The 20,580-nt window shown below is 40.5% G+C and overlaps 1 protein-coding gene across 18 annotated transcripts in view; it reads left to right on the top strand.

Moving 5' to 3' along the window:
* Ttn (titin) overlaps positions 1-20,580 on the top strand; it is a 274,910-nt gene that overhangs the window by 81,603 nt on the left and 172,727 nt on the right. For all 18 annotated transcript variants that reach the window (XM_087196546.1, XM_087196551.1, XM_087196550.1 and 15 more), the window contains exons 57-95: positions 77-355; positions 477-764; positions 882-1,160; positions 1,298-1,579; positions 1,679-1,957; positions 2,073-2,351; positions 2,470-2,748; positions 2,846-3,133; positions 3,379-3,657; positions 3,848-4,129; positions 5,155-5,433; positions 5,543-5,821; positions 6,541-6,819; positions 6,928-7,215; positions 7,372-7,650; positions 7,752-8,030; positions 8,147-8,425; positions 8,549-8,836; positions 8,955-9,242; positions 9,811-10,092; positions 10,409-10,687; positions 10,808-11,089; positions 11,224-11,502; positions 11,597-11,884; positions 12,067-12,345; positions 12,438-12,716; positions 12,813-13,091; positions 13,206-13,493; positions 13,636-13,923; positions 15,242-15,523; positions 15,735-16,013; positions 16,411-16,692; positions 16,816-17,094; positions 17,593-17,880; positions 17,986-18,264; positions 18,366-18,644; positions 18,732-19,010; positions 19,540-19,827; positions 19,961-20,248. In XM_087196546.1, the coding sequence (XP_087052672.1) occupies positions 77-355; positions 477-764; positions 882-1,160; positions 1,298-1,579; positions 1,679-1,957; positions 2,073-2,351; positions 2,470-2,748; positions 2,846-3,133; positions 3,379-3,657; positions 3,848-4,129; positions 5,155-5,433; positions 5,543-5,821; positions 6,541-6,819; positions 6,928-7,215; positions 7,372-7,650; positions 7,752-8,030; positions 8,147-8,425; positions 8,549-8,836; positions 8,955-9,242; positions 9,811-10,092; positions 10,409-10,687; positions 10,808-11,089; positions 11,224-11,502; positions 11,597-11,884; positions 12,067-12,345; positions 12,438-12,716; positions 12,813-13,091; positions 13,206-13,493; positions 13,636-13,923; positions 15,242-15,523; positions 15,735-16,013; positions 16,411-16,692; positions 16,816-17,094; positions 17,593-17,880; positions 17,986-18,264; positions 18,366-18,644; positions 18,732-19,010; positions 19,540-19,827; positions 19,961-20,248 (10,998 nt within the window). The remainder of the gene's footprint in view (positions 1-76; positions 356-476; positions 765-881; positions 1,161-1,297; positions 1,580-1,678; positions 1,958-2,072; positions 2,352-2,469; positions 2,749-2,845; positions 3,134-3,378; positions 3,658-3,847; positions 4,130-5,154; positions 5,434-5,542; positions 5,822-6,540; positions 6,820-6,927; positions 7,216-7,371; positions 7,651-7,751; positions 8,031-8,146; positions 8,426-8,548; positions 8,837-8,954; positions 9,243-9,810; positions 10,093-10,408; positions 10,688-10,807; positions 11,090-11,223; positions 11,503-11,596; positions 11,885-12,066; positions 12,346-12,437; positions 12,717-12,812; positions 13,092-13,205; positions 13,494-13,635; positions 13,924-15,241; positions 15,524-15,734; positions 16,014-16,410; positions 16,693-16,815; positions 17,095-17,592; positions 17,881-17,985; positions 18,265-18,365; positions 18,645-18,731; positions 19,011-19,539; positions 19,828-19,960; positions 20,249-20,580) is intronic.

Raw genomic sequence — 20,580 nt, 5'->3', positions numbered from 1 at the left:
TGTGAGAAAGCAATGCAGGTGTTAGCCTTTTAGCAGAGCAGTTCACAGCCCACATCTGTCCCTTTGTTTTCTACAGAACCTGCAACAATCATTGAAGAGGCTGTGTCCATAGATGTCACCCAAGGAGACCCAGCCACTTTGCAAGTTAAATTTTCAGGGACTAAGGATATCACAGCCAAATGGTTTAAAGATGGCCAAGAGCTGACTCTGGGTCCAAAGTATAAGATCAGTGTCACTGACACAGTCTCAATCCTGAAGATTGTTTCTACAGAAAAGAAAGATAGTGGAGAATATACATTTGAGGTCCAAAATGACGTTGGAAGAAGCAGCTGCAAGGCCAGAATTAATGTCCTAGGTTTGTATTGCTTTTTTATAGAAAAGAACTGGGCATTTCTATGCTCCTTCCTCTCTTACAATTTAAGAGAGAAAAAAATTGACATCATAATCCTAATTTTTTTTGCTTTTATATTGGATAGATCTTATCATACCTCCTTCATTCACCAAAAAGCTGAAGAAAATGGATAGCATTAAAGGGTCTTTTATTGACTTGGAATGCATAGTGGCTGGGTCACATCCTATAAGCATCCAGTGGTTCAAAGATGACCGAGAAATATCAGCTAGTGACAAGTACAAATTCTCTTTTCACGACAATACTGCCTTCTTAGAAATCAGCCAGCTGGAAGGTACAGACAGTGGGACATACACTTGTTCTGCCACCAACAAGGCAGGACACAACCAGTGCAGTGGCCATCTGACAGTCAAAGGTTGGCAATTTCTCCACTGATTAAGAATTTATTGATCTTTCATTTCTTAATTCTTACTTTCATTGCTCAATTCTAAAATCTTCCTCTCTCCTTTTGCCTCTTTTTCTTTCACCCCAGAACCCCCTTACTTCATGGAAAAGCCACAGTCACAAGATGTCAACCCCAAGACAAGGGTTCAATTAAAAGCTCTTGTGGGTGGCACTGCACCCATGACAATAAAGTGGTTTAAGGATAACAAAGAGTTGCATTCTGGGGCAGCTCGCTCGGTGTGGAAGGATGACACCTCCACCATTCTAGAGCTCTTCTCAGCCAAAGCTGCCGACTCCGGGACCTACATTTGCCAGCTGAGCAATGATGTTGGCATAGCCACCAGCAAAACCACTCTTTTTGTCAAAGGTCTGGTCTACATCTTCTTGATTTTTTGCTTGTCTAGACTTTCTTTGGGGAGGGAAGAGGTTTATTAAGAAAACAATTTTGTCCATTGAATTTCATTTTTTAAAATGTTTGATATCATACTTTTCCCCCATATTTAGAACCACCTCAATTTATTAAGAAGCCTAGTCCTGTATTAGTGCTGAGGAATGGACAGTCAACCACCTTTGAATGCCAAATAACAGGCACCCCTGAGATCAGAGTTTCTTGGTATCTGGATGGAAATGAAGTAACAGACATTCGAAAACATGGCATTTCCTTCGTGGATGGTTCAGCCACTTTCCAGATCTCTGGTGCCAGGGTAGAAAATAGTGGGACTTACGTCTGTGAAGCTCGAAATGACGCGGGCACGGCAAGCTGCAGCATTGAATTAAAAGTGAAAGGTTTGTTACTGGAATCTGCTTTCCATTTTTTATTGCTGCCTGCTGGGCCTGGGCCTTCCCTTGAGTAAGCTGCTCTCTGTCTTCCTTTCACATCTTTAGAACCTCCCAGCTTTCTCAGGGAGCTGAAGCCTGTGGAAGTAGTGAAAGAGAGTGACGTAGAGCTGGAGTGTGAAGTTACAGGAACATCTCCATTTGAAGTCACTTGGCTGAAGGATAACAAGGAAATTCGAAGTGGCAAAAAGTATACACTGAGTGACAGAGTATCGGTGTTTAGCCTCCATATAACCAAGTGTGACCCTTCAGACACTGGTGAATATCAGTGCATTGTGGCCAACGAAGGAGGCAGCTGCTCCTGCAATGCTAGAGTTTCCCTGAAAGGTCAGTTCTACACCACAAGCAGGCTGCCAAGTAAAAGCTCTGAATGCTCTTTTCTTTTGTGATGATGAGTAGGCCTAAAAATATGCCTCTTTTTGCACACTCTTATTAATCACAGAACCACCATCGTTCATCAAGAAGATAGAAAATGTCACCACTGTCTTGAAGAGTTCTGCCACCTTTCAGAGTGCTGTGGCAGGCTCGCCCCCCATTTCTATAAGTTGGCTGAAGGATGATCAGATTCTTGATGAAGATGACAACGTCCGTGTCTCATTTGTGAACAACGTAGCCACACTGCAAGTCAGAAGTGTGGACAGTGGACGCAGTGGGAGATACACGTGTCAAGCCAAAAATGAGTCGGGAGTGGAGAGGTGTTTTGCTTTCCTCTTAGTGCAAGGTGTGTGAGCTAGTCCCTTCCAACATTAGTCTGTGGACATGAAGATGAATTCATAAGCACATTTTAGTTCTGGTAGAATTATCAGTGTAACTCATCCACATTTCCATTCTTCTCCCAGAACCTGCTCAAATTATAGAGAAAGCTAAGTCGGTTGATGTCACCGAGAAAGATCCAGTGACCTTGGAGTGTGTTGTGGGTGGAACTCCAGAACTCAAAGTGAAATGGCTTAAAGATGGCAAACAAATTGTACCCAGTCGATATTTTTCAATGAGTTTTGAAAATAATGTGGCTAGTTTCAGGATTCAGTCAGTAATGAAGCAAGACAGTGGTCAGTATACTTTCAAGGTGGAAAATGACTTTGGAAGCAGCAGCTGTGATGCCTACCTGAGAGTGTTAGGTGTGTATCTTTGCCCCATCAGATTCCCATATGTTAGGTCCTCTGTAAGAAAATAGCAACAGATTAATGGATGTGTTTTGCTGTTTGCATTGGACAGATGAAAATATTCCTCCATCATTCATCAAAAAATTAACTAAAATGGATAAAATGCTGGGCTCTTCTATTCATATGGAGTGCAAAGTTTCTGGGTCTCTTCCTATCAGTGCTCAGTGGTTCAAAGATGGAAAAGAAATCTCTACAAGTGCAAAATACAGGCTTGTGTGTCATGAGAACACTGTGTCTCTGGAAGTTAATAATTTGGAATTAGAAGATACCGCAAACTACACATGCAAGGTGTCAAATGTAGCAGGAGATGATGCCTGCAGTGGCATCCTGACTGTGAAAGGTTAGAATTTCTTTACTTCTTATTTCTTCTTTGTGAGTGCCTCAAAAATGTATTACTCTTACCCTTGTATCCTTTAGAGCTAAAGTCTCAATAATTCTGTTTATTTAGATATATATTCATTGGGTTCAAGAAATACTCAGCCATTACCTTTTTTTCCATTAGTGTTTTCTTATATATCCATACAACTCTCAAAATAATTCAACTACAAAGAATAGAATTAAATATATCTCTCTTAAAATCTGTAGAACCACCAAGCTTCCTAGTGAAACCTGACCGCCAACAAGCTGTACCTGATTCTACAGTGGAATTTAAGGCAGTGCTCAAAGGAACACCACCATTTAAAATAAAGTGGTTTAAGGAGGATGTGGAACTTGTCTCTGGACCTAAATGTTTCATTGGCTTGGAAGGGTCAACTAGCTTCTTAAATCTCTACTCAGTGGATGCTTCCAAGACTGGACAATATACTTGCCAAGTTACCAACGATGTTGGTAGCGACTCTTGTACTACAATGTTGCTTGTGACAGGTATGCAGGTTTGGTTGTTTTATGTTTCTGTGTGACCTGTGGCACTGGTTCTTTCTGTCTTCTGTTGTAATGCATCTTTCTAACACAGTAGACTCTACTTGTCAGACATTGCTCATATTTTTCTCGTTCTGATGTACTACCTTTTGTTATTCATTTCTGTTTCCTCATCTTCTCTTTCCTGACTCTCTAGAACCACCCAAGTTTGTGAAGAAACTAGAAGCATCCAAGGTAGTGAAAGCAGGTGACTCCACACGACTTGAATGCAAGATAATTGGATCTCCAGAAATCAGAGTTGTGTGGTACAGAAATGAACATGAACTCCCAGTCAGTGATAAATACCGAATGACTTTCATCGATTCTGTGGCTGTCCTGCAGATGAACAATCTTGGTACTGAGGACAGTGGAGATTTCATTTGTGAGGCTCAGAATCCTGCTGGCAGCACAAGCTGCAGTACCAAGGTTATAGTAAAAGGTAGAAATCTCATTCTTATGTTCTTCATTAATTGAAATGCACCTTCCTCTTCCCTGAGAATCAGAGTTCCTTATCCTTTACTGCTACTTTAGTTTCCATTTCAGATCACAGAATAGTTTTCTGAGCTAGTATTATTTCTCTTTTTAGATGTTATTTCTTATTAAGCTGGACTTAACCTATAGCTAGTGATTTTGAGATATTTTTCTTGTTGTTCCAATGCCTTGATTTTTATTACCTCAACACATGGGCCAAGCATAAAATCTGATGTTTTGGAAATGCACCCAAAAATAAATAGGCATTTTTAAATTAGTCTTTTGCTTTCAATCAGCTTTAAAATGTATTATTATCCTCACAATAATCTGTATCATAATAACAAAGAATACTTACTACATATACGCAACGTGAAAGGTTCTAACATTTTACAAAGGACCACAATTTTTTTCCTTCTTTCTCAAGAATCAGTTCTTATCTTTAAAAACATGACTATACTTTGGTGCAAATAGCACTACTATTTTCTGCTGCCATTTGCCAGTATTTTTGGCACAAAGCCCAAGTTTGTCATGTTGTAAGGCAATTATTACATTAACCAGTTTTTGAAAGGAAAGATTTAGATTACAGCTGTTGTGGTGACCCCAGATAGCTTAGTTGCAAAGCACATTTGAAAAACTTAATTCCCTGGTCAGAATTTCAGATCTCATTCAAATCATACTTATTAGGAGAGGTTTTTGCAAATTTTCTATCAATCTTTGTAGTCCAAGACACATTAGTAAGATAGAGTAGACAGAACGTTGAACTTGCTCAACCATGACATCTAGGATTTATATGGGTTCTTTACCTATCTGTCTTATAATGGTTGATGGCCTCTTTGAGGCTGTTTTTCCTTCATAGTAATAGCACTGGACACTACTGTACTTACTGTCATAGTGTCTTAAACCTTTCTTCCAGTTTTAAAACAAAGCCAAAAAAAATCTCTTATTCCATTAAATTAAATAGCCCAGTTCATGAGACATTCTTGTTTTTTACAGAACCACCTGTTTTTAGCAGCTTCCCTCCTGTAGTAGAAACCCTTAAAAATACTGAAGTTAGTCTTGAATGTGAACTTTCGGGAACACCACCATTTGAGGTGGTATGGTACAAAGACAAGCGGCAACTCAGAAGCAGCAAGAAATACAAGATTGCATCTAAAAACTTCCATGCAAGTATTCATATTCTCAATGTGGAATCTTCAGACATCGGCGAATACCACTGTAAAGCACAGAATGAAGTGGGAAGTGATACTTGCATTTGTACTATAAAGTTGAAAGGTAAGCATATTTCTTGCACATAGCATAAATGTCAGAAATGTGCAGATTTTTTTCTCTTCCATTGTCTGGACAATCTTCAAACAATGTCCATCCATCTTTTCCTGTTCAGAACCTCCAAGATTTGTTTCCAAACTGAACAGCCTCACTGTTGTAGCTGGCGAACCCGCTGAATTACAAGCATCCATTGAAGGTGCCCAGCCAATTTCTGTCCAGTGGCTTAAAGAGAAAGAAGTGATTAGAGAGAGTGAAAACATCAGAATTACATTTGTGGAAAATGTTGTGACTCTGCAGTTTGCAAAAGCAGAGCCAGCTAATGCTGGGAAGTATATCTGCCAAATCAAGAATGACGGTGGAATTAGGGAGAACATGGCCACACTGACGGTCTTAGGTTGGTATCACAGTCCCCTGATAGAAACGTGCCAAATGTTGGAATGACATACACACAGAATCTCTTTTTCTTATTTTCTTCTACAACTACATCAGTCCTAACCTACTTGGAAGGTTAAGGGAAAGACCTAGTTGATCTTCCAAATACTCTTCTCTGTTTCTGTGATTTTAACAAAAGCTACCCATCTATGGGCATATACTACATTTTTGGATGAATGAACAAATACAAATCTCAATCATCTTTTGTTTAAGCATGAAGCAATTGAGAGTCCAGCGTGTGCTACTAGGAAATTTTAGTTTTTGTAGTCATGAAAGCTGACAAGAACTCCAAGGATTAATGTTTGATAGGAAAGAGTTGCACTTTCAACTTTGGGCATATTAAATTTCAATTTAGTGATTCTTCAGATAAATCTTTTGCACCTTAAAGTACAGCAAAAATACCAAGTAATTCAGAACAGCAGGTAGCCTCTGCTCTAAAGAAGGTCAAATGTAAAGCAACACACATTGTCTAAATTGTTTTGGAGTTGACTAGAAGACAAGCATATTTCTTAATAACTGCTGTAATTTTATGACTATAAGTAATTATGGAATCGCATCTTAAAGTCAAGACAGAGAAGCTTAGCATGACCAGCTCACTAGGAAAACAATCTTAGTGAATCTGATAGTAGACGTACAGTAAAGATCCAGAGCCTGACATATTCATGTCATGTTGTGTTTCAGAGCCTGCAGTCATTGTTGAGAAGGCAGGACCGATGACAGTGACTGTAGGAGAAACATGCACCCTGGAGTGTAAGGTGGCCGGCACTCCCGAGCTGTCTGTTGAATGGTACAAGGACGGAAAGCTGTTGACCAGCAGCCAAAAGCATAAATTTAGTTTTTACAACAAAATCTCTTCCTTAAAGATTGTCTCCATTGAAAGGCAAGATGCGGGCACTTACACTTTTCAGGTTCAAAACAATGTGGGAAAGAGCAGCTGCATGGCTGTGGTTGATGTTTCAGGTTAGTTTTGGTGTCTTTCTCCAGTTGCATGTGCAAATTCCTGTTACAAGTTTTCCTTCTTTCATATCTCTTTCAAACATGATGAGTCTCTTGCCTTTCCTCATGCAGACCGAATGGTTCCTCCCTCTTTCATACGAAGACTGAGAGATACCGGTGGGGTCCTGGGTACCTCTTGCATTTTGGAATGCAAAGTAGCTGGGTCATCCCCTATCTCTGTTGCCTGGTTTCATGAGAAAACAAAGATTGTCAGTGGAGCAAAATACCAAACCACATTCTCAGATAATGTCTGCACACTGCAGTTGAATTCTCTGGACTCATCAGATATGGGCAATTACACCTGTGTGGCTGCTAATGTCGCTGGGTCCGATGAATGTCGTGCATTGTTGACTGTACAAGGTCAGTGTTAAATAGTCAACTTGGTAAGGAAATTCTTAAAATTTCCTTTTTGGGTGCATTTCCAGTTTGACACACATTCAAAAGCACTCATTTTTTGCTCAAAGTTGCAACTAAAGTCAAGGCTTATGGAACCTTCTGTTTTCCATGTCTATGCAGAACCACCCTCTTTTGTAAAAGAACCTGAACCTTTGGAAGTACTGCCAGGCAAAAATGTAACCTTCACAAGTGTTATCAGAGGAACCCCTCCATTCAAGGTGGGCTGGTTCAGAGGAGCCAGAGAACTGGTGAAAGGAGACAGGTGCAACATCTATTTTGAAGACACCGTGGCGGAGCTGGAGTTGTTTAACATTGACATATCTCAGAGTGGGGAATATACGTGTGTGGTTTCTAACAATGCTGGCCAAACCTCCTGTACTACACGTCTCTTTGTAAAAGGTTTGCTCGAGTGCATTCATTCTTCTTGTTCTCCATATTCAGACATCTTTGGGGTTGGTGTGTGTGTATGTGTTTAACTGCTGTGTTTTGTCACTGACCAGAACCAGCTGTATTTGTGAAGAAATTAAGCCATCACTCTGTAGAACCAGGGAGGTCCATAATTCTGGAGGGCACCTACAGTGGAACGCTGCCTATTTCAGTCACCTGGAAAAAGGATGGTTTCAACATAACTCCATCTGAGAGATGCAGCATAGTCACAACAGAGAAAACGTGCATCCTGGAAATTTTGAATAGCACAAAAAGAGATGCAGGACACTATTCCTGTGAGATTGAAAATGAGGCAGGAAGGGATGTCTGTGATGCTCTCATATCTACATTAGGTGTGTTGTTCTTTCCTCTCTTAAATAGTTTGTATTCACCTAACATGTAACATGAAGCATGGTTTGCTTGACTTTTCTTTAATTCCATGTGGTGATTGTGAGCCTTTCTTCTTTAGAACCACCTTATTTTGTTACGGAACTGGAACCTCTGGAGGCAGCAGTTGGAGATACAGTTTCTTTGCAATGCCAAGTTGCGGGGACACCGGAAATTACAGTGTCCTGGTACAAAGGAGACACCAAATTACGGTCAACTCCTGAATACAGGACCTACTTTACAAACAATGTGGCCACACTTGTTTTTAATAAAGTAGACATCAATGACAGTGGAGAGTACACCTGTATAGCAGAAAATAGTATAGGAACTGCTTCTTCCAAGACTGTCTTTAGAATTCAAGGTGATGATATTATTTTAAATAATAAGAAATTTCTTTCTGTTCCCTTATTGTAATTCTTTGATCTTTATGGGAAATTTTCCATTTCAGCCACTAACAAGTCAAGTATCACTTGTCTTCCTATAGAGCGCCAGCTCCCACCTTCTTTTGCAAGACAACTAAAGGACATCGAACAAACCGTTGGGTTACCTGTTACACTCACGTGCCGTCTAAATGGCTCCTCACCCATCCAAGTGTGCTGGTACAGAGACGGGGTGCTTTTAAGAGATGATGAAAATCTACAGACATCCCTTGTAGATAATGTGGCAACTTTAAAGATTTTGCAAACTGATTTGAGTCACTCTGGCCAATATTCCTGCTCAGCTTCCAATCCACTTGGAACAGCATCTTCTAGTGCTAGACTGACAGCCAGAGGTTTGTTTCCACATTGCTCTTTCTGTCTGCAAACCATGACTTATTTCATTGTCCAGGTAGAAATGGTAAACAGAAAGAAGCAAAACAATACACATTACTTTTTCTTCTCATCTTCTAGAACCGAAGAAATCTCCCTTCTTTGACATCAAGCCTGTATCTATAGATGTGATTGCTGGAGAAAGTGCTGATTTTGAGTGTCACGTTACTGGTGCTCAACCAATGCGAATCACTTGGTCCAAAGATAACAAAGAGATTCGTCCTGGAGGAAACTATACAATCACTTGTGTGGGCAACACTCCCCACCTGAGAATTCTTAAAGTAGGCAAAGGGGACACTGGTCAATATACTTGTCAGGCAACCAATGATGTTGGCAAAGACATGTGTTCAGCTCAGCTCAGTGTAAAAGGTATCATTTCATGGCATTTATTAATATGAATTCTTTTCCATACTTCCATAAGTGTTTTCTAAAAGTTTCCTCAGTTTTTAAATGTTTGAGATAAACTAATTGATCATGTCAGAATTTGTATGTCAGTGCAGGAAGCAACAAAACAGCCAAAGTTCTGTTTTCTCTTTATATTGTTCTTTTATTGTATTTATGAGTGTAATCTTAGTATAGAGTATTGTTTCATTAAATTTTGTTAAATGTTGTTTCAACCAACCACTCCCCCTTCTCATTCTTTTCTGTTATATAATACTCTTGTTTATCATTACTAAATGTTGATCAAATGTGTCTATAATGTATTAATGAGCATGCTTTAGTTTATATTATCCAGTCTACAATGAGTCAACTAAATTCTATATTAAAACACTAAACATTTATTCAGAAGAAAAGATAATTTTTATCACAATATATTAGAAAGTATATTCTTAATGATAAACCAATTTAAATATGAACTGACAGGATCTTCAACTACAAAGATAAGCTATTTTAATATGTGACTATCCCTTACTGACTTTTTCCTTTGGTTTACTAGAACCTCCAAAGTTTGTTAAGAAATTAGAAGCCTCCAAAGTTGCCAAGCAGGGAGAATCCATCCACCTGGAATGCAAAATAAGTGGTTCCCCAGAAATCAAAGTTTCATGGTTCCGAAATGACAGTGAACTTCACGAAAGTTGGAAATACAACATGTCATTTACTGACTCTGTGGCATTGCTTACCATCAATGAGGCCAGTGCTGAGGACAGCGGGGACTATATCTGTGAAGCTCATAATGGTGTCGGAGACGCGAGCTGCAGCACAGCCCTGACCGTTAAAGGTTAGGCCCACGATGCTTCTTTCTTCCTTCTCCTCTGACTTAGATTCCTTCTTAATGCAGTGGGATCTAAAATAAAAAGGCTAGTTAAGGTTATGTGCTTGCAACTCTTAAGCTAGTATTTATGAATTGTCATTTCTTGCTGTATTTCTTGCTGTTAGGCTGTATTGTCATTTGGTCACACCCATCATTCTTAATGATCCTACAGTCATAGGAAGTATTTCTAGATTCGAGAAAGTAGAGAAAGTAGAGAATCTAGGATTTTTGTTCTTTCTGGTGAGCACATGTTCTCATCGTTTATCCTCTTTTTTTCTGATAGCGCCTCCTGTTTTCACTCAGAAGCCTGCTCCAATAGGAGCCCTTCAAGGCTCTGATGTGGTTCTCCAGTGTGAGATCTCGGGAACTCCCCCATTTGAAGTGGTGTGGGTTAAAGATCGAAAGCAAGTTCGAAGCAGCAAGAAATTTAAAATCACTTCAAAAAATTTTGATACAAGTCTTCATATCCTTAATCTCGAGGCCTCTGACCTTGGAGAATATCACTGCAAAGCTGCTAATGAGGTGGGAAGTGATACATGTGTTTGCAGTGTCAAGTTCAAAGGTTTGTATACTTGGATACAAAAATATATGCCTCTTCCTTTAACCTCTTCTTGCTTGACTAATAATTTATATGGCTGTGAGTTTCATTTTTTTCCTTCTATCCATGAATTTCTTTTATTAGAACCTCCACGGTTCGTGAAAAAGCTAAGTGACACATCAACCCTGACTGGGGACACTGTTGAGTTAAGGGCTGTCGTGGAAGGCTTTCAGCCAATTTCTGTTGTCTGGCTGAAAGACAAAGGTGAAGTCATCAGAGAGACTGAAAACATTCGAATTTCATTCACCGATAATGTTGCAACCCTCCAGCTGGTGAGCCCAGAAGCATCTAATTCTGGAAAATATGTGTGCCAAATCAAAAACGATGCTGGAAAGAGAGAATGTTCCGCAGTCTTGACTGTGCTAGGTGAGTAGCAAAGGACAACCTGTGAAAAATTTAACTGACTTCTGATCACTTTCTGCAAGAGTTCTTCTTATCCATTGGCAGTGCTTTGTTTGAAAGCTGACTTTGTTTTTTATACAATATGCTTCTCCTTTTAGAACCAGCCAGGATCATAGAGAAGCCAGAACCCATGACTGTCACCACTGGAAATCCTTTTGCACTGGAGTGTGTAGTGGCTGGAACACGAGAACTTTCAGCCAAGTGGTTTAAAGATGGAAGAGAATTATCTGCAGACAGCAAACATCACATTACATTTGTCAAAAACGTGGCTTCCCTTAAGATTCCATGTGCAGAAATGAGTGACAAGGGCTTGTATAGCTTTGAAGTGAAAAACAGTGTTGGCAAAAGCAACTGTACTGTATCTGTTCATGTTTCTGGTAAGTAGAATGAGATTTTAATAAATATACCCCTTTTTATTGGAGGAAGATATAACGCTTCTCTTTAAATGGAAAACTACCCTTCCCCACATAGATCGCATCGTGCCTCCTTCCTTCATTCGCAAGCTGAAGGACACCAGCGCGGTCCTGGGCGGCTCGACTGTTTTGGAGTGCCGAATCGCTGGCTCGGCCCCGATTTCAGTCGGCTGGTTTCAGGATGGAAATGAGATCCTTAGTGGACCCAAATGTCAGTCCAGCTTTTCAGAAAACGTCTGCACTTTGAACCTAAGCTTGTTGGACCCCTCTGACACGGGGACATACACTTGTGTGGCCGCCAACGTCGCTGGTTCCGACGAGTGCTCTGCGGTCCTCACTGTCCAAGGTCAGTGTACCAGGCTGGGCTGCTGCGCTCCAGGGCCTCTTCCACCTGCCTCAGGGCCTTCCTTGCCTGGGACTCTTTTATTTGGTCTTCATTCCTAGTCTCCGCCCCTTTTCTTAAGTAGCAGCCACATTTCTCACCTGGCTTTTGTTCTCTTCATCTTCCCCTCCCCCTGGGATATCTAGAGCCTCCATCTTTTGAACAAACCCCTGATTCTGTGGAAGTTTTGCCTGGAACGAGCCTCACGTTCACCAGTGTCATCAGAGGCACCCCTCCCTTGAAGATCCAGTGGTTTAAAGGCAGCAGAGAACTGGTGTCAGGGGAGTCGTGCACCATCTCCCTGGAAGGCTTCGTCACAGAGCTGGAGCTGTTGGAGGTGGAGCCGCTGCAAAGCGGAGACTATTCCTGCCTGGTGACTAATGATGCCGGCAGCGCTTCCTGCACCACACATCTTTTTGTGAAAGGTCTGCTCTTCTCTCCAACTCCTGTAACCTTTTGAAATTCTCCTACATCTTCCTTTAAAGGTGTGACTTTACCCTCCTGTTTTCTCCTATAGAACCAGCCACTTTTGTGAAGAGGTTGGCAGATTTCAGTGTGGAGACAGGAAGCCCCATAGTTCTGGAGGCCACGTTCACGGGCACCCCTCCCATCTCAGTGACCTGGATAAAGAATGAATATGCTCTTTCACAGTCCCAGAACTGCAGTATTACCATGACAGAAAAATCTACCATACTGGAAATTCTTGAGAGCACAGTAGAGGATTATGCACAATACAGTTGCCTCATAGAAAATGAGGCTGGGCAAGATATTTGTGATGCTCTGGTGTCTGTCTTAGGTGTGTTACCTCTTCTTATCATTCCCCTTCTTCTTTTACAACATACTCTTTTGGTTTGTATGATGCAGCGATTGATTGCTATCCTTTGTATCTTAGAACCACCTTATTTTATCGAACCTCTGGAATATGTGGAAGCAGCCATTGGTGAACCTATAACTTTGCAGTGTAAAGTGGACGGAACCCCAGAAATTAGAATTTCTTGGTATAAAGAACACACAAAGCTGCGATCAGCTCCTGCATATAAAATGCAATTCAAAAATAATGTTGCCTCCTTGGTCATCAACAAAGTGGACCACAGCGACGTGGGAGAGTACACATGCAAGGCAGAGAACAGTGTAGGGGCGGTCGCTTCGTCCAATGTGCTCATTATCAAAGGTGATGATGGTTTCCTTTCACAGCGCTTGCTGTGTGTGACAGATGCACTCTCTTAGCATCAGTATGTCGTAGAGGTTTTCTCTGTTGTAAATAACTTCTGTAACTTCTTTACAGAGCGCAAGCTTCCGCCTTCCTTTGCAAGAAAACTAAAAGATGTCCATGAGACTCTCGGTTTCCCCATAGCATTTGAATGTCGCATCAACGGTTCAGAACCTCTTCAAGTGTCTTGGTACAAGGACGGGGTCCTTTTGAAAGATGACTCTAATTTGCAAACATCTTTTGTTCATAATGTAGCAACTCTTCAGATTTTGCAAACTGACCAGAGCCACGTTGGTCAGTACAATTGCTCAGCCTCTAATCCTCTTGGGACTGCTTCCTCCAGTGCCAAGCTCATTCTCTCAGGTGGGTGGCTCATCGCACTAACCTCTTCATTGCCAGGCAGCTTCCCTGCTTCAGGTCACCATGGGGTGGGTGCCATGTGGCTTCTTCTCCTTGTCTGGAGCATGGTAACTGAAATCACTATGTTGGTCTTCATTCTTTTCAGAGCACGAAGTGCCTCCTTTCTTTGATCTAAAGCCCATATCAGTAGATCTTGCTCTTGGAGAAAGTGGTTCTTTTAAATGCCATGTCACTGGAACTGCACCAATCAAAATCACCTGGGCCAAGGATAACCGAGAGATTCGCCCTGGAGGCAACTATAAGATGACTCTGGTTGAAAATACTGCCACTCTGACTGTGCTCAAGGTGGCCAAAGGCGATGCTGGGCAATATACCTGCTATGCTAGCAATGTCGCTGGAAAAGACTCTTGTTCTGCTCAGCTGGGTGTACAAGGTACTCCATAGAGAACAAGATCTTTTCTACATTCTACATGTCTTAAAGTATAAGGGGGTGGGTTTGCTTGAAAACTATGTTTAGAATAATTAGTAATAGGACCTGGGGAACGTAGCTCATTGGGGAGCAACTACCTCTCGTGTGTGCCCTAGCACAGGAAAGAAAGAAGAAATGAATGAATGAATGAATGAAAGAAGGAGAAGAAAGGAAATTATTAACTGGGTTAAGGGCCTTCTAAATGGGGACAAATTTTTCTTTATTTTAAAAATATAAAATGGAAAAAACATGAACTGAAAAATCTCTTTTCAAAGTCTACAAGTAGAAACTAGGAAAAAAGTGACAAAAAATTCATATAATTGTAAGAAAATCCCAGTTTGAAAGAAATTATTATAGGAGAAGAAAGTTAAATGTCTCATTTTCCATAATAATAAATGAATGGATTTTTTTCCTTGTAAGACATAGTGCAACCCCAAACTATCAATCCCTTCAAGAAGAATCTAAATTAATTATAAGGTCAACTTTTTTCTTTCAGTAGACCTGCTTTCTTAATAGTGGAATTCAGGGAGCTGGGGAATAAAGACATCAATTTCTTGTACTATGGAAGACAATCCATGCCTCTCATGGCTGCTATCATCAGAAACTAAATACTTTACTCAGTGCCCTGCTGTTCCAACTCATTAGAGCATTTTTAAGAGATGAGGGGGCGTAGCTTATACATGCTTTGAAATTAAGCTAGAGTTAGATCTAGCAACCTGTTTTCTATAACATATGGTTAATTGTTTTTAACCTGCCTAAGCCTGAATATTTTATCATTTTTTCCTACCACTTCAAAAGTGAAGTATGCAGGTTTAAGCAGTCTAAGACCTATTGGAGATAATGGCACATTAAAAATATTAAGGTACCTTACCTACTTTGCTGTGGCTCTTCATAGCACATAACCAATATCTTGGCAGCCTTAAGAAATAGTCCTCCACTGGTTCACACATGGGGCGGTACTCAAACTCTGATTCCCTGTGGATCTCAGAGGGCTTCTATGCTTTTCCAGAGAAAAGCGGTTCTTTTACTGGAAAGACAATTGACCAACAGAGACCACTGCCTTTTCCTCTTTCCTTTCGCCATAATATTTGACATGGGTCCTTACAAAAAATAAACATTGTGTTTTAGGGATTTTCCATGTAGGTTCCATTTTACTGTTCTTCTTTGAGGTGTACCAAATGAATTCGTTTGCTGAAGCTAAAGAGTTTGGTAACAGAGACTCCCTTTTGAATTATATGCGTCTTTTCCTTCTCTTACTCTGTCTTTTTCCTTGGTTCCATAGAACCACCCAGGTTCATTAAGAAGCTAGAATCTTCACGAATTGTGAAACAGGATGAATCCATGAGATATGAATGCAAAATAGGAGGATCTCCAGAAATCAAAGTTTTGTGGTACAAAGACGAGACTGAGATCCAGGAGAGCAGTAGGTTCAGAATGTCATTTGTGGACTCGGTGGCAGTGTTGGAAATGCACAATCTCAGTGTGGAAGACAGTGGAGACTATACGTGCGAGGCCCGCAACGCAGCAGGCAGTGCAAGCAGCAGCACTTCCTTGAAAGTTAAAGGTCAGACCTCACTCTGCCTTTGTGGTCTTCCCATCACCCTCCTCTCCTGTTGTCTTCTCCATTCTCTCCATTGATGTTTTCAAATTGTTCAGGGATATGATAAAAAACTGGAAGTGAGGTTTTCTTCATTCTGCAAGAAACAAAAACATAGTCCTACCTTTAACTATATACTTTCAGAATCCATCCTAATTTTCCTTTTCTCCTATTTTAGAACCACCCATTTTCCGCCAAAAGCCCCATCCTGTTGAGACACTGAAAGGAGCTGATGTTCACCTTGAATGTGAGCTTCAGGGCACTCCCCCATTCCAAGTTTCTTGGCATAAAGACAAGAGAGAACTTAGGAGCGGCAAGAAGTACAAGATAATGTCTGAGAACTACCTTACCAGTATCCACATCCTGAATGTCGATGCTGTTGACACTGGAGAATATCAGTGTAAAGCCACAAACGATGTTGGAAGTGACACTTGTATTGGTTCTATCACTCTGAAAGGTGAAACTAACTTCTCTTCTCCTTACTATTTTCCTTCTTAATTTAATATACCAACCCTCTTAGCTATTGCTTTATCTTTGTGTCACTAGTAGCCAGCTCTACTTCTAACTTTCCAAATCCCCTGTTTGTGTTTAGTCAACTTCCTTTTTCTAAATCACACCAAATATCCTTTAGCCAATGTGTTTCCATTAGATTTAGGAAGCGAGTAAGATAAGATATTCTGTTTTTCCTACTTAATACAAACTCTAAACTATCCTGATCCTCTCTTCCAATAACGCCTCTTACTAAGAAGTGGAAATAACATATCATCACTAGTTGATTCCTAATGCCCGTAATTTGAGGGACACACCACCAGTCCCCACATTCTAAAGCCCTAGCTTGCTCCTTTTCTCACCAGCACCACCGAGATTTGTGAAAAAGCTCAGTGACATTTCTACCATCATTGGTGAAGAAGTGCAGCTGAAAACCACTGTTGAAGGCCCTGAACCAATCTCAGTGGTGTGGTTCAAAGACAAAGGAGAAATTGTACGTGAAAGTGACAACATATGGATTTCTTACTCAGACAACATTGCGACCCTACAGTTTTCAAGAGCAGAACCAGCCAATGCTGGGAAATACACCTGTCAGATAAAAAATGACGCTGGAATGCAGGAATGCTTCGCCACACTGTCCGTTCTTGGTTAGTACAAATAGGATGTCATCGGGAAGACAAGACACATGCTTTATTGGATGTATGTTTTCTTTAGTTTTTTTTTTCCCTAATTTGACTTTAAAATATGGTGCAACTTCCATCTCATTCCAGAGCCTGCAGCAATTGTGGAAAAGCCAGGATCCGTAAAAGTTACCACAGGAGACACCTGCACCTTGGAGTGTACGGTAGCTGGCACACCTGAGCTCACTACTAAGTGGTTTAAAGATGGAAAAGAGCTGACAAGTGACAGCAAATACAAAATAAGCTTCTTCAACAAAGTCTCTGGCCTTAAGATCATCAATGTGGTACCCAGTGACAGTGGGGTCTATAGTTTTGAGGTCCAAAACCCCGTTGGCAAAGACAGCTGCACAGCTTCGGTTCAGGTTTCAGGTTGGTTGACTGGGCTTCTTTCTTGTTATCATGAAAATAATGTAGTTCCCAGTTTTTATGTATGCTTAGGGGAAGCCCCATCTTCTACAATATAATGCCAATCTGGTATCTTTCCATTCATTAAAATCAGAGCTAACCTACCTATAGAGTTAGAAGAAAACCATGTTCAAAAGTTTTATCTTCTTTTTAGGGAGGTGGATTTCCATAATAGTGGTGGAGTAAAACTAATCCTGAATAAGGCTAATGGGGTTTTCTACTATCACTTATGCTGGAATAAGTCACCATATTATGAATCACAACAACAAAAGTTTCTAGCAAGTCAAGACCATACCCTGCTCATTTATTCTCTAAGCTTTCAATTCTGTGAACCCATAGAGAATATTTTGACACTCTTGCAAGACAGCCAAACAGATCTATGGATATTGCATCAAAAAGACAATTCTCTCTTCGAGTCATTTTATAACTGTTGCTCTTTGTTTGCTTTTTTATCACATTCAGACCGAATTATTCCTCCTTCATTCACAAGAAAATTGAAAGAGACGAACGGTCTATCAGGATCCTCTATTGTAATGGAGTGCAAAGTCTATGGGTCACCCCCAATCTCTGTCTCCTGGTTCCACGAAGGAAATGAGGTCAGCAGTGGCAGGAAATACCAGACCACCCTGACAGATAACACTTGTGCTTTAACTGTGAACATGCTAGAAGAATCTGATGCTGGTGACTACACATGTATAGCTACCAATGTGGCTGGTTCTGATGAATGCAGTGCTCCTTTGACTGTGAGAGGTCAGTTTAAAATACAGTAAAATAGAATCACATTTCATAAATTATTGAGCTTCTTATCACCAGAGTTCACAAATATTTAACCTTTGGATATGCTTTTGTGTTTAGAGCCACCATCTTTTGTTCAGAAACCTGATCCCATGGATGTCTTAACTGGGACCGATGTTACTTTTACAAGCATCGTAAAAGGAACACCGCCATTCAGTGTTAGCTGGTTCAAGGGTAGTAGCGAACTGGTACCTGGAGCCAGGTGCAACGTGTCTTTGGAGGATACAGTGGCTGAACTGGAGCTGTTTGATGTGGATACATCCCAAAGTGGAGAATACACTTGCATAGTTAGTAATGAAGCTGGCAGGGCTTCTTGTACAACTCATCTCTTCGTAAAAGGTTTGTTTGCTATCCCGTGGTTAAAAAATTACACACACTTACCAATTAGATGTGTCTCTGATTGTATGGTTGAGTTCATGTTTTCAATTTGTTTACTCTAGCACCAGCCAAATTTGTGAAGAGGCTCAATGATTATAGCATAGAGAAAGGAAAACCTCTTATCCTAGAGGGGACATTCACTGGAACTCCTCCCATTTCGGTCACATGGAAGAAAAATGGCATCAATGTAACTCCTTCTCAGAGGTGTAACATAACCACCACTGAAAAGTCAGCAATCCTGGAAATCCCAAGTAGCATGGTAGAGGATGCCGGCCAATACAACTGCTATATTGAAAATGCTTCTGGGAAGGATTCCTGTTCAGCACAAATTTTGATACTAGGTTTGTCATGATTGCATGCTCATATCTTTGTATACAAGCAATGCTCTGACATGTCTCCTTCATGGCTGATTATCTCTCTTGCTGCAGAACCACCATATTTCATCAAGCAGTTGGAGCCTATTAAGGTGACCGTTGGAGATTCTGCCTCTTTACAATGCCAACTTGCTGGAACCCCTGAGATTGGGGTATCATGGTATAAAGGAGATACAAAATTGAGACCCACCACTACCTGCAAAATGCATTTTAGGAACAATGTTGCCACCCTGGTTTTCACTCAGGTTGACACTAATGACAGTGGAGAATATATCTGCAGAGCAGAAAACAGTGTGGGAGAAGTTTCTTCATCAACTTTCCTTACTGTTCAAGGTGATAACAATATTTTAAAGTAAATTTGTGCTTATTTTGAACAAGACTTACACCTGGTGAGGGCCTTCATTGAGGAAAATTTTCTAAATTATACATTTTCTGCTTCATTCCATCTACAATTAGTAGCTTATCCTTTTCTATAGCCTTTACAGAGACGACTGAATCATCAGTTGAAAAGATCATGCAATATTTGCCTCTATACTTAAATCTTTAAGAAAAATAACTGACTGTATATTTTAAAACTCCTCCCCATAAGTCCCTCATTTGAATTGCTAGAAAGAATTCTTAGAAGTAGGATGATCTGTTTTATTCCCAGAGACATGCCTTAAGCTAATCAATTTCTCTAAGTTTTTTTTTTTTTGGTACCTCCTACTGTACAAACTTCTACTGCAAAAGTCTATAAACTTTTCTCTATTCCAAGTTAATTCAGAACCTGTTAGTGCTTCCTGATATTTTTATAGAAATCCCACATATTTTTGTGAGAGTATTTAGTGAAGGGTTATTCATTGCTTAAATCTTGTTCCTGCAGAGCAAAAGCTTCCACCATCATTTTCTCGACAACTGAGAGATGTGCAAGAAACAGTTGGGTTGCCAGTTGTTTTTGAATGTGCCATAAATGGATCGGAACCTATCTCGGTGTCTTGGTATAAAGATGGCAAACCACTGAAAGACAGCTCCAATGTGCAAACATCGTTTTTAGATAAAGTAGCCACTCTCAATATTTTTAAGACAGACAGGAGCCTCTCAGGCCAGTATTCATGCACGGCTACAAATCCTATAGGCTCATCCTCTTCTAGTGCCAGACTCATCCTCACAGGTTTGTGGATTCCGAAACTTCTGTATCTGTAATTGAAATTTTTGTAGAAATTTAAGAAGAAAACATTACGATTTCTGTCCACTGGGATGTCCCAGGCCTAGAGCCTGAAAGCTTGTCTTTGTGTTGTTCTTAGAGGGAAAGAACCCACCCTTCTTTGATATTCCCCTGGGCCCAATGGATGCTGTGGTGGGAGAAAGCGCTGACTTCGAATGCCACATCACTGGAACACAACCCATAAAGGTTAGCTGGGCCAAAGACAGCCGAGAGATCCGAAGTGGCGGGAACTACCAGATCAGTTACCTGGAAAACAGTGCTCACCTGACAATCCTCAAAGTGGACAAAGGCGACTCTGGACAATATACCTGCTATGCTGTGAATGAAGTGGGCAAAGACTCCTGTACAGCTCAGCTTAATATAAAAGGTATCGTTGATTTTGCCTGTGGTCCAACAAAAGGTAATCATTTTAGAGTACAGCTTACTAAGTAGGAGTGCATTTTTGTTTTACAATGAATGAAATGTAGGGCAACATTTTTTAACAAATGACATGAAAATGTCTGACAGGAAATATGTTTCTCCTGAGAGAAAGTGACTTTTAAAAATATGCATTTGCTAAAACTTTTTATATCCTCCCTAACCCTAAAACCACCCTCTTGTTTTTATAAGTTTCTGGCTCTATAAATGGCTCTAAATTCTTCTCATCATCCATTGTGTAAATCAGAGAGCAGTTTAGAAAAAGCTTGTGGAAGGAACGAG

The sequence above is a fragment of the Heterocephalus glaber genome, unplaced genomic scaffold (genome assembly GCF_053883595.1).
Source record: "Heterocephalus glaber isolate CG9 unplaced genomic scaffold, H.glaber_assembly_v1.0 deba00000347, whole genome shotgun sequence".
NCBI lineage: Eukaryota > Metazoa > Chordata > Mammalia > Rodentia > Bathyergidae > Heterocephalus > Heterocephalus glaber.
This window is presented reverse-complemented; position numbering and strand designations above follow the sequence as displayed.